Source organism: Athene noctua, chromosome 9 (assembly GCF_965140245.1).
Source record: "Athene noctua chromosome 9, bAthNoc1.hap1.1, whole genome shotgun sequence".
Lineage (NCBI taxonomy): Eukaryota > Metazoa > Chordata > Aves > Strigiformes > Strigidae > Athene > Athene noctua.
In genome coordinates, this window is record NC_134045.1 from 14,394,426 (window position 1) to 14,407,221 (window position 12,796).

The 12,796-nt window shown below is 38.2% G+C and overlaps 1 protein-coding gene across 14 annotated transcripts in view; it reads left to right on the plus strand.

Annotated features, from left to right (window-relative positions):
• The window catches only part of ZNF536 (zinc finger protein 536), a 352,088-nt gene that overhangs the window by 153,351 nt on the left and 185,941 nt on the right, over positions 1-12,796 (plus strand). For all 14 annotated transcript variants that reach the window (XM_074912935.1, XM_074912931.1, XM_074912939.1 and 11 more), the window contains one exon: positions 7,690-9,861. In XM_074912935.1, coding sequence (XP_074769036.1) covers positions 7,692-9,861 — 2,170 coding nt within the window. In that variant the 5' untranslated portion in view covers positions 7,690-7,691. The remainder of the gene's footprint in view (positions 1-7,689; positions 9,862-12,796) is intronic.

A 12,796-nucleotide genomic window follows, 5' to 3' on the forward strand; every position in this document is an offset into this window, starting at 1 on the left:
CAGTGTCCTCACATGAGAGCAGAAGAATCGCAGCCCATTTCATGCTGTAAAAATGACAAAAAATGAAACCATAAATATGCTTTGCAAAGTCTTCCAGGCATTTTATTATTTTATTTGTACTGTGTAATACTAAAGTGGATCGTTAAAAGCTTAATTTTAAGGTTTCTTCAATCTGACGTGAATGTCAGTTAGATTAATTAAAGTGAATGATCAGATAGGAGCTACAGGAGATTGATCAAATTGGAGAGAGTTTAATCAGTTGTATACATTCCAAATTACATGAAAATAACAAATTTACTTTTAAAAATGCTGTTTCTAAAGTAACAGAAGCTTTAGTTTAATGAAGCATTCCACAAATCAGACTCCTATTTGAATTTTGGTATCACTCTTATCTTTACTTTTGTCATCAGGAGAACACTAGGAAAAAAAAAAAAAGTAAAATGAAAATCAATGCTTATAAGCTAAAAAATAATGATCCCAGATGCAACCAGTGCCTTGAAAAAAAGCAGGATTTTTTTTTTTTAATCTACTGAACTTTCAGTACCAATTATTTATCTTTCTCTTCTTTGGATCTGACTTCTTAAGTATATGCAAGTGAAATAGAATAAATAAGGAGGAAAACAGATTTTGCTAAGTCACATGCAAAGTAGCAATAAATCAAACAGCTTGTCTGCATTCTTCTAATCTTTCTATTCTAATCTGTGAGTGAGATTTATAAATGACCTCTCCTCTCCTCTCTGCTCGTCTTCCTAGATTGTGATCACAAACAGTTCACAGTCCTCCACTCCATGGGTGCTACCAGCCAAAGACTGTTCTGGTGATTTATCTTCTACTGATCAGTTATCAGTCCAAAATGCTGTGCTGGCTAGAAAGTACCCTACAGATGTAACAGGTATTTTAGAAAGCAACTGTCTCCTCAGTCCAGCACGAAAGCCGCACAGCCTCAGCAAACAATTTTCTGTCTCTAACGAGTTTTGAAACTTCAAAATCCTGCTGCTAACCCTTCTTTAAGACATAAAAACTGTTGTGGAATGAGTTGGCTCTGTTGTTACTAAAGGAGTACTTTGTTTTGGAATCAATAAGCAGCTTGTTTAAATATCAGCACTACAAAGCAGCTACAGTTTTGTCAAATGCCTTCCCTGCTCCCCCCTGCGTGGTCTCGCGGCGGCTGGGTGCTGGAAGATGGGTGTTCGCATGAGGCTCCGGCCTCGACCCTGTGTGCCTGGCCAGGATGCAGGAGGGCGTCAGCTCAGGATCACCCAGTACTTTCTACATACCGTGTTCGAGTGGTGCCTCGCCCCAGTTTTAAATTATTAGACGCTACATATGCTTTGCAATAATCACAAAAATTGTATGTGGCAAAATGACTAACTAATAACAAATTACCAAGTTGGCCTTAATATTTAGATAAAAACAGATAGAACACATTACCTGTAGGCCAACTTTTTTCTTTTTTTTTTTTTTTTAAAGTCATTCTGTTACACTCCAGAAACCATCTATTTCCCTAATACAATTATATTATACCCCAAGGAGCAGGACAGCTACTTAACCGACAAACAACACCCCACCCCCCAAAAAAACCCCAGCCCTCCAATGAACTTGATGCAGTTATTCTAATTTACGGAAGTAAAATAAGAATAGAATCTTCGATAATGTTGTCCTGGTGGCATTAAATAAATCTGATTTCTCCCCTCCCCTTCCGTGCACACATTTTTTTGTTAAAATTTAACTATTTACCACTATGTCTCTTAGTATTGCCTACAAATCAGTCAAAGAAGAGTAGGTCATCTGTCCTGCCCTACTGTTTATATATTAATAATTTGGCAAATAAACCGCTCAGTATCCTACCCACCTCAGTAATATTTGTGATGTAATTTGTTTGGATGCCCAAATGTCACCAGCGTTGATTGTAAGAGATGAAAAAAATGTACTTGCTCAGCACACCAAGCTCTGGGCTAAAATGTAAGCATGAAATCTCTGGTTTATTTTTGTAATAATGTTTACAGCTGTTTAATGACCCTGAAAGGGTTCAGTAGTCTGGTGTTCTGTATTTCTTAACAGGAGTGTATTATGCTTATAACAGCCTTAGTTAAACTGTTTCAGCTACAACAATAAGAACAATATTTAATAAAAATTCAATATATATTCTGAAGTTTCTCAGCAATACCTGTTCATGAGTTGCTAAGATCTGAAGCAGTCTGTATTGGAGTATTTAGAATTTGTCAATGGATTGGAAGATAATGTAGATATATGTGAATTTTTCTAGCTGGAAAGATAAATACCAGGTCTATATTCTGAAAGCATAAGTAACAGTGTGTGTAACTAACTGCTCAGAGGATCAGGGCCAGAGCGAGCTTGTCACTTAAACACGTGAGCTTGTAAAGCATTACTTTGCTTACTGAACTGTAAATCTTTTAACTAACCTAATCTAAGCTATAATAACAGCACAACAGTGTTTTTTAAATGACTGTTTTCTCTACAGCAGTGAAGAGGGAAATGCTTTAGTGTGTAAGTCCAGTAGCAATGAACAGGTGTAAATAAGAACTGAATTTTGTTCATCTGTTTACAAAGGTAACAGGTGTGTGTATGCACATATGTGTATGTATACAGATATGTGTCTGCGTATGTTTACATATGTTTATATTTAAACTTTTTTATTCTATTTGCCATCCTTTTTTTGCCTCTGTTTCCAGCAAAAGGAAGCTGAGCATCTCATATTGCATTAATGTAGTAGTGATGACAGGCATTTCTGGTGTCATAATTGGTTTTAAATTCCAGTAATCCATTTCAAATAGTTAAATAAAATCTGTGTGTTCAATTGAAATGGCTAAAGTCAGAACTTTCGTTATTGATATCACAGGAAATAGTCTTGAGGGCAAAAATGTGAGTGAAATCAAAATAACTATTAGTATCATCAAAGGGACTTGAATGTCTCACTGTACCTTCATGTGGGAGATGAGAGAGTATTTTTATAATATATGTATCCAGTTGTGAATTTCATAAGCTGAATACCCTCCTCGTAGAAATAGGAAACTACACACCCGACACAGTAAATAGCTGTCCTCTGATGGATTGTTTGCTTCTTACTGAGGGACCGCTGCTGCCCTGCCCTGTGCAGTATAAACCAAGCTGGTCTGTAGCCTGTGCATACGCAGTAGGTGAGGTTTGGGCTTTCTGGCTGGAATGACTGGCTTGGGCAAGGGCAGAGGCTTTGTTGAGGTTTTGAAGGGGAACCCGTGAACACTCTTCTGGTACCAACATGCTCTGTACGGTGCCATGCCTTGGGGAATGCTGTCTTTACAAAACATTTGAGATAATTAAAGGTCAAAAATTTACTACATAAATTTCAACAGACATATTTTGAATTTCTTAACAATCTCAAATTTGATGTGCAGTTGATTTTGTAATCATATGTTAACTACAGAGAACATTGTGCTTCTGTTCCCAGTGCAAGTGATGGCAAAACGTTCTGTGTTTTCCTTATAAGAGAGATCAGAATAATGAAAATAATGTAATAGACTATATATTTAAAAATTGGAAGCTAGGTATTTTCCCTCCCATGAAGCATCACAGCACCACTGATAAACTGACATTTCCAGATTTTTTTATTTTTGAATACCTGGTATTTTGGTTTGGGGAGGCAAGAAGGGCAGGTCATAATGAAGAAAAATGTTGTGAAAAATATTTGTTTTGTCAAAACCGCTGAAATTACAAACTGGTTATCTGTTAAAAGGTAAATTTCAATGAAGTCCATGCAGGTGGTTTTTTTTAGTGTTTTTAGCATTTGGTTGTTGGGCAGAATGGATACGGTAACATTGCACTTCAGGCCAGTCTGAGGAGGACGGTTGTGTCTATAGAGAAATCCAAAGTGCACTCCTGCACCTCTTGGGTGTTGTGGAGAGCAGCCAGACCCTGAGAGAGGGTCCTGTCTGATGGGAAGAGCCTGTGCAATGACTACCATGACACCAAGGTGGGGGACCTTGAACTGCAAGGCCTGAAGCAAGAGGCTCAGGGGGGAATGAAAGCCCCTTACCCCACCTGGTGTAACCCTGTCTGGTCAGAGATCTAGGCAGGGATGATGGATAAAGAGGGAGAGAATGAAATTGCTAATTTTTTTAGAGAAATTAGGCAAATTAGATTGGGTTATCTAATTCATACTGGAATGATGGATGAGGATGAGTTTTATTTCTGTCTTGCATGTGGATACAAGATGAGATTTTGGTAGGTTTTGCTGTGATGGCCTGAAGAATACTGAGAGTCTGACTTACATGAGAGCTGAACAGTATCAGGGTCCCTGTGTTCCTAGACGCAGTAACTGGGAATTGCAGGAGGAGAAATTTCATATAGCAGTACTTTGAATGCTGTGGTTATACTTTGCAATGAAACTAGGTAGAAGTGAGGAAAAGAGACAATTCATAGCCAGAAACAGGAACAAGAGTACAAGAAGCTGGGGCAGGTGAGGGTGGGAATACAGTTTAAGTGAAAAACTGTAGCATCTTGAGATTGCAGTAGCTGGATCCTAGAAACTGAACAGCTGATCAGAGTATGCAGCATTCAGAGGTGGTTATTTTTCACTAAGCAGAGGCTTTGTTGACCTTTCTGCATATGTCATCAAATTGTGTAAAATTTCCAATGCCAAAAGATGAACATGTATGCGTCACACTCCCCAGACTTGGTCCAAAATTATTAATTTTTAAATGAAAAATTACGGGTTTGGTCTTCCTCATGATTTAAATTTTTTTTTTTGATTCATCCTATCTATATTCTACATTATATGTGTCTGTACATTTGTGGTAGACAGAAAATAGCAAAAAAATTTTTGAAAAAATTATCATGTTCCAACTACAACTGCTGTTGTTACTTTAATAAAGTTATCTTTGAAAGAGAGCCATAGAATAAGTTGAAATCTTAACCACAACTCCCTCTCCCCTCCCCAATCCAAATAACCATACGTTTGAACTGATGCTTAGGGTTAAACATCAGAATTAATAAACTCCACTGGGATCTGTCAGCATTTCTAAACTTCGATAGAGCATAAAATGCTAAAATTAACTACCCAAACCTTCCTGAGCATGTAAAGGCACCAGTTCCCATTGAGGTCAGCTGAATAAATGAAAGTTAGACTGTATTTTTCAAGCTGTTATAGAATAATGACAATTCACAAAGACTTTTCTAAGCCCTCTTCAATATATGTATGTGTCTCTACATGCGATACATTTCTTGAATTTTTATGTTCTTGTTTGCCAACATCCCTTATTTAAGTATGGTGAAGAGAAATAACACCTATGATACTGTGGAATCCAGTCAGAAAGTAGATTCTGGTTTGGGGGGTTTTCTTGGGTTTTTTTGGGGGGGTTATTTGGGTTGGTTTTTTTTCAGAACTGTGTAAGCAGATACTCAGAATCTCTGCCAACTTCAGGCAGTGGCAGGCCTAAGCACTACAACTCTCAGATGTTTAGCTAATCCTTTTGAACATGAAATTTGGTTTGTTTCAAAAGTTAAGCAAACTTTCAAATAATTTTAAAAAAATTGTTTGTATGTACCATTTTGAATGATTGTGATCTGCTGCACAGAAAATTTGCATGGAAACCAACAATTTTATTTGTTTACTACATGGCCTTGGGTGAACACCTGGTTTGACTATGTTCCCCTACCTTTGGAAATCAGACACTGCAAGCTAAACCTAGGTGTAGTCCATAGCTTATAGGTATAATCCTTTTCATTTTCTTGGTATCATTAATATTTTTGTAAATAATAACTTTGACAGCATGTAAGTAATGGGTGTCCAACATGAAATCTGAATCTGGGCACTGTTAAACTTTGAAAAAGATCTGATTTACATCTGAAAAATTTTGTAGCTCACGTTCCTCTTTAATACACATGAATATACGCTTCGCCCTTTACTTTTTACGAGATCTGCATTGTAGCACAACCCCAGTCATCCTGCTGAGAACCAAAGGTCTCCTCTTGGAGATCACCTATGCTTTTAGGCCCTGATCCTGCAAATACTTAAGCATGTAAGGAACTTTGCTTACAAGAGTCACCCTTTTGAAGTCTACTGGACTACTCCCATGAGCACAATTATATGCATTTTAAGTATGTGCCAGATTTGGGCCTCAAATTGTCTAACAAGTGGACACTATGAAGCTGTGTGAGGAATGGTGTCCACCTGGAGTGTGCCTGTAGCCTTTGTAGAAGGCATGGACAGAAAGTGCTTTTGGCTGAAGCCAAACAGGAAGTTGACCAAATTAATAATTCAATAAACGTATAGAATTCAGTAGTTTCATTAGTGAATAAAGTGTCAAACCACTCCACTGAACAACACAGGTCTCAATTATCTTCTAGTATAACCTTGTAGCATCATATAGCTTGACAGTTATTAATGTAAAACTTTATATTTTAAGTAGAATTTTATAGATATGTTATTTCTGTATAGAGAAGTGTCAAGGATAGAAGATTATTGTGGACAATTATGCAGACCAGAACAGAGCACTTGTGTTTAACAAACAGCTTTGAATTCTAATTTTCTGCAATATACATAGTGTAGGTACAATTTGTAGTCATTACCGTGTATTAGGAAAGTTATTAAAATTCTTAAACTTTTTGAGGCTTTCCACAGCAACTTCCCCGGATTTTAATTGGGTTTATCTAGTTCCATAAGAGAGCTCTTTAAAACAAATCAAAGTGCCTTAAATCACATGTTTTACCCATCGAAGGACAGAGATATTCCTTCTATAATCTGGCAAGTTTTCCTAAGAACTGAAATCTGAAGGTTCTCAACAATGAATTAAAAGACTTGGCAGAAGATAATTTATGTGCCTTTTGATGGGCTCACTTTCAAAATGACAAAATAACAATGTTTTGTAACAGAAGGGTTAAATCTTAATCTCAGAGGTTTACAAAGCTGCTAGTCGCAGTCTCCTTAAAATTTAATATACCTCGTTAATGCTTACTTGCAAACACTGAAGGATTTTTATGATTATAATCATGTGTTACAGCACCTAGTACTGTTTCTAAGCAGCATACTAATCAGCTTAATGAGATATTACTGCACTTTTTGTTGACTAAAGCAAAATCCCTTTTATTGTTCTAAAGCTTGTCCTTTACTTTATTTTTTCCCAAAACATTATCTTGTTTTATTGTACACCAGTAAATATCATACCATCGTTTTTTTGTCAAATCATAAAACTATCTTTCTCATTGTAGAATGTGTAATATATTGAATATGGTTAATGGAACTGAAAGTTACAAATGGATTTCTGGTTTTGTTTTTGGTTTGTTTTTTTGTTTTTTTTTTTTTTTCCCCCTGGCTTTTCTAATGGAAAAGGGAGAGATGCATAACATTTCTTTTTCCATAGATTTAGATATGTAAACAGGTGCAATTTCACAAGAAGAAAGACAAGGGAGGTAGTAAAAGCCTTTGCCCCTTCCATAATAATTAGATTTTGAAATTGTAGCATATTTTAAGATAGTAATTAATGGTTATTCGTAAACATGCAGAATGATGAAAGCACATGTATGATCAAAATTGTGTAGCACAGTTGGCATTTAATACACTTTTTATTGTTTTTACACTAATTCCTTTGCATTATTATGAGTAGGTAAAACATAAAATGCAAATTGTACGTCAGTGATTCAATGCTTGTAACTCTTTCACAGTCTGAATCTAAAATATCTTCTGATTTTCAGAGATGGAGGAAGCTAGTTTGTGCCTTGGTGTTTCTTCAGCTGTGCCAGAAGCTGACGCCCATCTCAACAGCACCATACTCAATGGGCAGTATTCAATGAGCCAGAAGCTGCACCAGATCACTTCCCAGCTCAGCCATGCCTTCCCGGAGCTCCAGAACAGGCAGAATCCAGAGGAGAAGGCATCAGCGCCACTAGAAGACAAAAGCCACATGTCCATAGCAAACCAGCCCATCAGCAGTCAGATGGCACTGTTGGCGAACCAACTCAATAGAGAGGTTGATACCAGTTTGAATGGGCGTGTGGACCTGCAGCAGTTCTTAAACGGACAAAACCTAGGGATTATGTCCCAGATGAGCGATATAGAGGATGATGCCAGGAAAAACAGAAAGTACCCATGCCCTCTCTGTGGGAAACGCTTTCGATTTAACAGCATCCTGTCACTACACATGCGAACTCATACTGGAGAGAAACCATTTAAGTGTCCATACTGTGACCATAGAGCAGCTCAGAAAGGCAACCTGAAGATACACCTGCGTACTCATAAGCTTGGAAACCTTGGCAAAGGTCGTGGAAGAGTCCGAGAAGAAAACAGACTTTTACATGAGCTGGAGGAGAGAGCAATTCTTCGGGACAAACAGATGAAGAGCAGCCTCTTGCAGCCACGACCTGATGTGAAAGCACAACAACACACCCAGCCAATGCCTCTCGCAAACTGTAACTTGTCTGTGCCAGCTAATCACAGCACACCTGATATTGCAAACCCTGTTCCCTCTCCAAAGCCGGTCAGCGTCCAGGAAGAGGTTGTTGCTCAGACAGCTGGGTTCAGATGCACGTTTTGCAAAGGCAAGTTTAAGAAACGAGAAGAGCTGGACAGGCACATAAGGATCCTGCACAAGCCTTACAAGTGTACCCTGTGTGACTTTGCTGCCTCACAGGAGGAGGAGCTGATTAGCCATGTGGAGAAGGCTCACATAACTGCAGAGTCAGCACAGGGCCAGGGCTCCAATGGGAATGGGGAGCAATCCACCAATGAGTTTCGTTGTGAGGTGTGTGGCCAAGTGTTTAGCCAAGCCTGGTTCCTAAAAGGCCACATGAGAAAGCACAAGGATTCCTTTGAACACTGCTGTCAGATCTGCGGGAGGCGATTCAAAGAGCCTTGGTTTCTTAAAAATCACATGAAAGTTCACCTGAATAAGTTATCTGTAAAGAACAAATCTCCTAATGATCCCGAAGTACCTGTCTCCATCAGCAGTATGTCCCAGGAAGCTCATGCAAACTTATATTCCAGATATCTGTCATGTTTGCAGAGTGGGTTTCTTCCTCCCGACAAAGCAAGTTTAAGTGAACAAAATCAAATCTATAACAAAGGAGATATACCCATGAAAGAGAAAGAGGTCTTGGGGAAGCTTCTTTCACCCATTTCTGGCATTGGCCACAGTATTGCTGAAGGGGATAAACATTCTTTATTGGGCTGTCTCAATCTGGTGCCTCCTCTGAAATCCAGCTGTATAGAAAGGTTACAAGCTGCCGCCAAAGCAGCAGAGATGGATCCAGTAAACAGCTATCAAGCCTGGCAGCTTATGGCAAGGGGAATGGCCATGGAACATGGCTTTTTGTCTAAAGAGCAGCAGATACAGCGCAGCCATGAAGACACTTTGGCAAATGCTGGAGTTATGTTTGATAAGGAGAAGCGGGAGTATGTGTTAGTAGGAGCAGATGGCTCTAAGCAGAAAATGCCTGCTGATTTGGTTCACAGCACTAAAATGGGCAATCAGAGAGACTTGCCAAACAAACTAGACCCTTTAGAAGGCAGTAGAGATTTTTTGTCACATGGTATGAACCAGGGACTCGATTACAACTTACAAAGTCATGGAAATGTAAAAGAAAAGCCAACTGAATGCCCAGACTGCGGAAGGGTTTTTAGAACATACCATCAAGTGGTTGTTCACTCCAGGGTCCACAAAAGAGACAGGAAAGGAGAAGATGAAATAATTCAAGGTAGTCTTGATGAGCGACGTGGGTCTGGAAGTGATCAAGAGTCTCAGTCTGTCAGCAGGTCGACAACACCAGGGTCCTCTAACATTACTGAAGAAAGCGGAGTAGGTGGGGGTCTCTCACAGACGGGGAGTGCCCAGGAGGACAGCCCACATCCTTCCTCACCCTCCTCTTCAGGTATGGTAACTTCTTCTTCCCTCTCTGCACTGAAAGCTTCGTAGCTATATTTGAAATCACAGCAGCAAAGTAGTTTATGCATTCTCTTGTTAGGTTGCTTCCTAGCAGTCCTCAGGGATGTAGTGTTATATGCCAGAACATCTGTGTTTGGGTTCCCGCAATGCCTTCGAGGTTAATTCTCAGCTCACCCTTTTCTCCCCTCCAAGGGCAGGTTTTCTAGCCTTTCAGCTGTCACCTCTGCCACCCCACGCTCCGACACGGCAGCAGCGTGCAGGGTCTGTACAGTCACCAATAGCAATGTCGCTTCCAGGGCCTCTCCCTCTAGGTTTTGGAAGGTGTTTTATTTTCCTCTTCTTTTATTCATGGTGTCTCTCTTGCAGATCTTTCCATGTCCTCCATGTAAAAGGGTGAGGAAAGATGCCTTCTTTGAGCTGTAGTTCAAAGAAATGGGATTAATAAACAGAGTGTTGGCTAACCTTTCTGATTGCCCTTATTCCCACAACCATATCAATTACTTAGCTGAGATATATACTTGTACCTGGCTACTGGACTGATTGAAAAGTGATTCAAAAATACAAATTACTAACTTTTGACAATCTTTTAACTTATGTGCACATTTTAACATGTATGAAGCCTTCTGCGTAATTCACATCTATTTGAAAGTACAAGAAAAATAGAAATTGGACTGAAACATTTTAATTGCATTGTATGTCATGTTAACTTGCTGTGTATAAAATAGCAAAGCAGATAATATTTCATTGGAGATGTCTATAAAATATTGAGCTTCCTGGTGCAATTTTTAAAGTTACTAGCCTATGACTGCTGAAATAAAATCTCCAAGTAATAACAGGTAAGATTTCTGGCCTCATGTATATTTCCAAAGTCACTTACTAATGGATAGTAAATTGAAAGTTATATCTTCAGCCCTTTATAAAGAAAGCACCTCACTAATACTGTAATCATTCTGCAAGCCTAACAACAGAGGAAATCATGCCATAACAAATACTCTGTTACTAATGGCAACATTGATTTCTGCAATCAGCCATTAAGTCTAGAAAATGAAAGACAGTTTGAGGTACCTTAAGGCATTACATTGCCCACTGTTAAAGAGCTGGTAGCAGGCTGTTGAGGGTAATTCTTTTCAGGTTTTTTTTCCCCCAGTTTCGATAAATATTTTAGTATTGGAGGCAATTCACTGTTACAGTTATTAAGTATATGCCAGTTTATTTTTGTTGTTCTTGTCATGCTCCAGTATACTCTACTTCTGAGGCCAAATTAATACAAAAATAAAGTGTTAGTTTGCTGGCTTATTACAAACCAGTAAAGAAATTGTTAAGACACATAAATCTGCACTCCACATTCCACAGATTCCTATAGTACTTAATGCTGTTGTTTAAATACCCATGAAACACACTGTCTACTCTTAGAGTCATAGCCTCGTTTACAATTTATTACTGGTGAGACACATTAGAAAATTCTGTGTAGGAACAAGGATAACAGGCGAGAGCTAATTTCATACTATGTATAGTTGTAAAGATTGTTTTAAGAGGATTGAAAAAATATGTCAGGATGAAGATTATTTTTCTAACTTTCACTTTGAAAACTCCTACACATTGCGGTAGCGGGGGAATGCTCCTCTTTAATACAGAAAGCATCACTTTTGTTTTACAATGCCATAGAGCGATCGGAAATAAAAGATCCCGAAATCGTTTAAATTCTGTCCGAAGCCTTCCAGGGCTGTCTGGAAAGGTTTGGAAAAAAAGGAGCCCCAGAGTCTTCTGAGTAAGAGTGAACTGATAGAGACTGGAGAGGATTCAAAGCAATGCATGTGAAAGTTGGTGTGTTTTGAGTGCTTTGAAAACTTTAATTCCAAGTGTTCTGGTTCGTTAAATGTATTGTTGTGGGAAGTTTTTCCTATCTTCAGAGGCAAAAGATAACACCGCAGTGTTCTCTCTCTGGCCACTAATTTAAAATTATTTTTAACTTAAACAACAATTTATTTAAAACGTTTATTTTCACACCTGATGCATTTCTATCAAATCATATAAAAATGAAAGCAAAATATATGCAATAACAGTTGCTAGAAGCACATTTGTTTTTACTGGAGAAAACCAGACCTTTTATATTAATATGTGGTTGTCTCTTTTAGTCTGTTACTAGTAAATCTAGGAAGGCTCTCAGTGTCATACATCCTATAATGGAAAGTGTGCACATTTTTATAACTTCTTAATCACATGAAAGGAAGAGAGTATTGCATTTTTACCAGAACAAAACCTAAGTATTCTTTAGTACTTAAAATTAAATTTTACTGCCATGTTGCTGTTGGAACTTTTCATCATTATGAAGTGTGTGTTTTATCACTACCTGTGAAAAATAAACCTGTAGCATAGAAAGAAATCAGATTTTTTGCGTAGGGGAGAATTAAGTAGTCATTGAATCTTCTATTAAGAAATTACTGCAAAACACAGTTTTACAAATTTCTCAGACTGCATAACAATGTCTCAAAACTTAATTTGCATCACTTGATTCTTTTTTGTTGAAAACTGGGTCAGTAGGGCCTGAGAAACTATTTTTTCAGATCTTAACCAATGAATTCTTCTTTATAAATTGGTGCTCTTAACATGATAGTAGTTCTGAATTCATCATAAAAACCTTTTTACACAGTGCCTCTTAGAACAGATCTCCAGAAGAAGGCTTACAATGAGTGGCAGAGAAGTCTTTGTTATCTGATGTAATTCTTTGCAAAGGAGGATTGGGAATGGAGTGCCTGTTTAAAAATGTCTAGCTCAGGCTGAGAAGAAGAAAGGGTCAAGTTTGCAATCAAACAGTTATTGCAGAGATGTGTGACTGTCACTGGCTGGGCTAATGTGGTATGCAGCTGTTTGTTATGTGAGTAAAAGAATGTTTGAATCAGTGAACATGTGAAAATGACTCC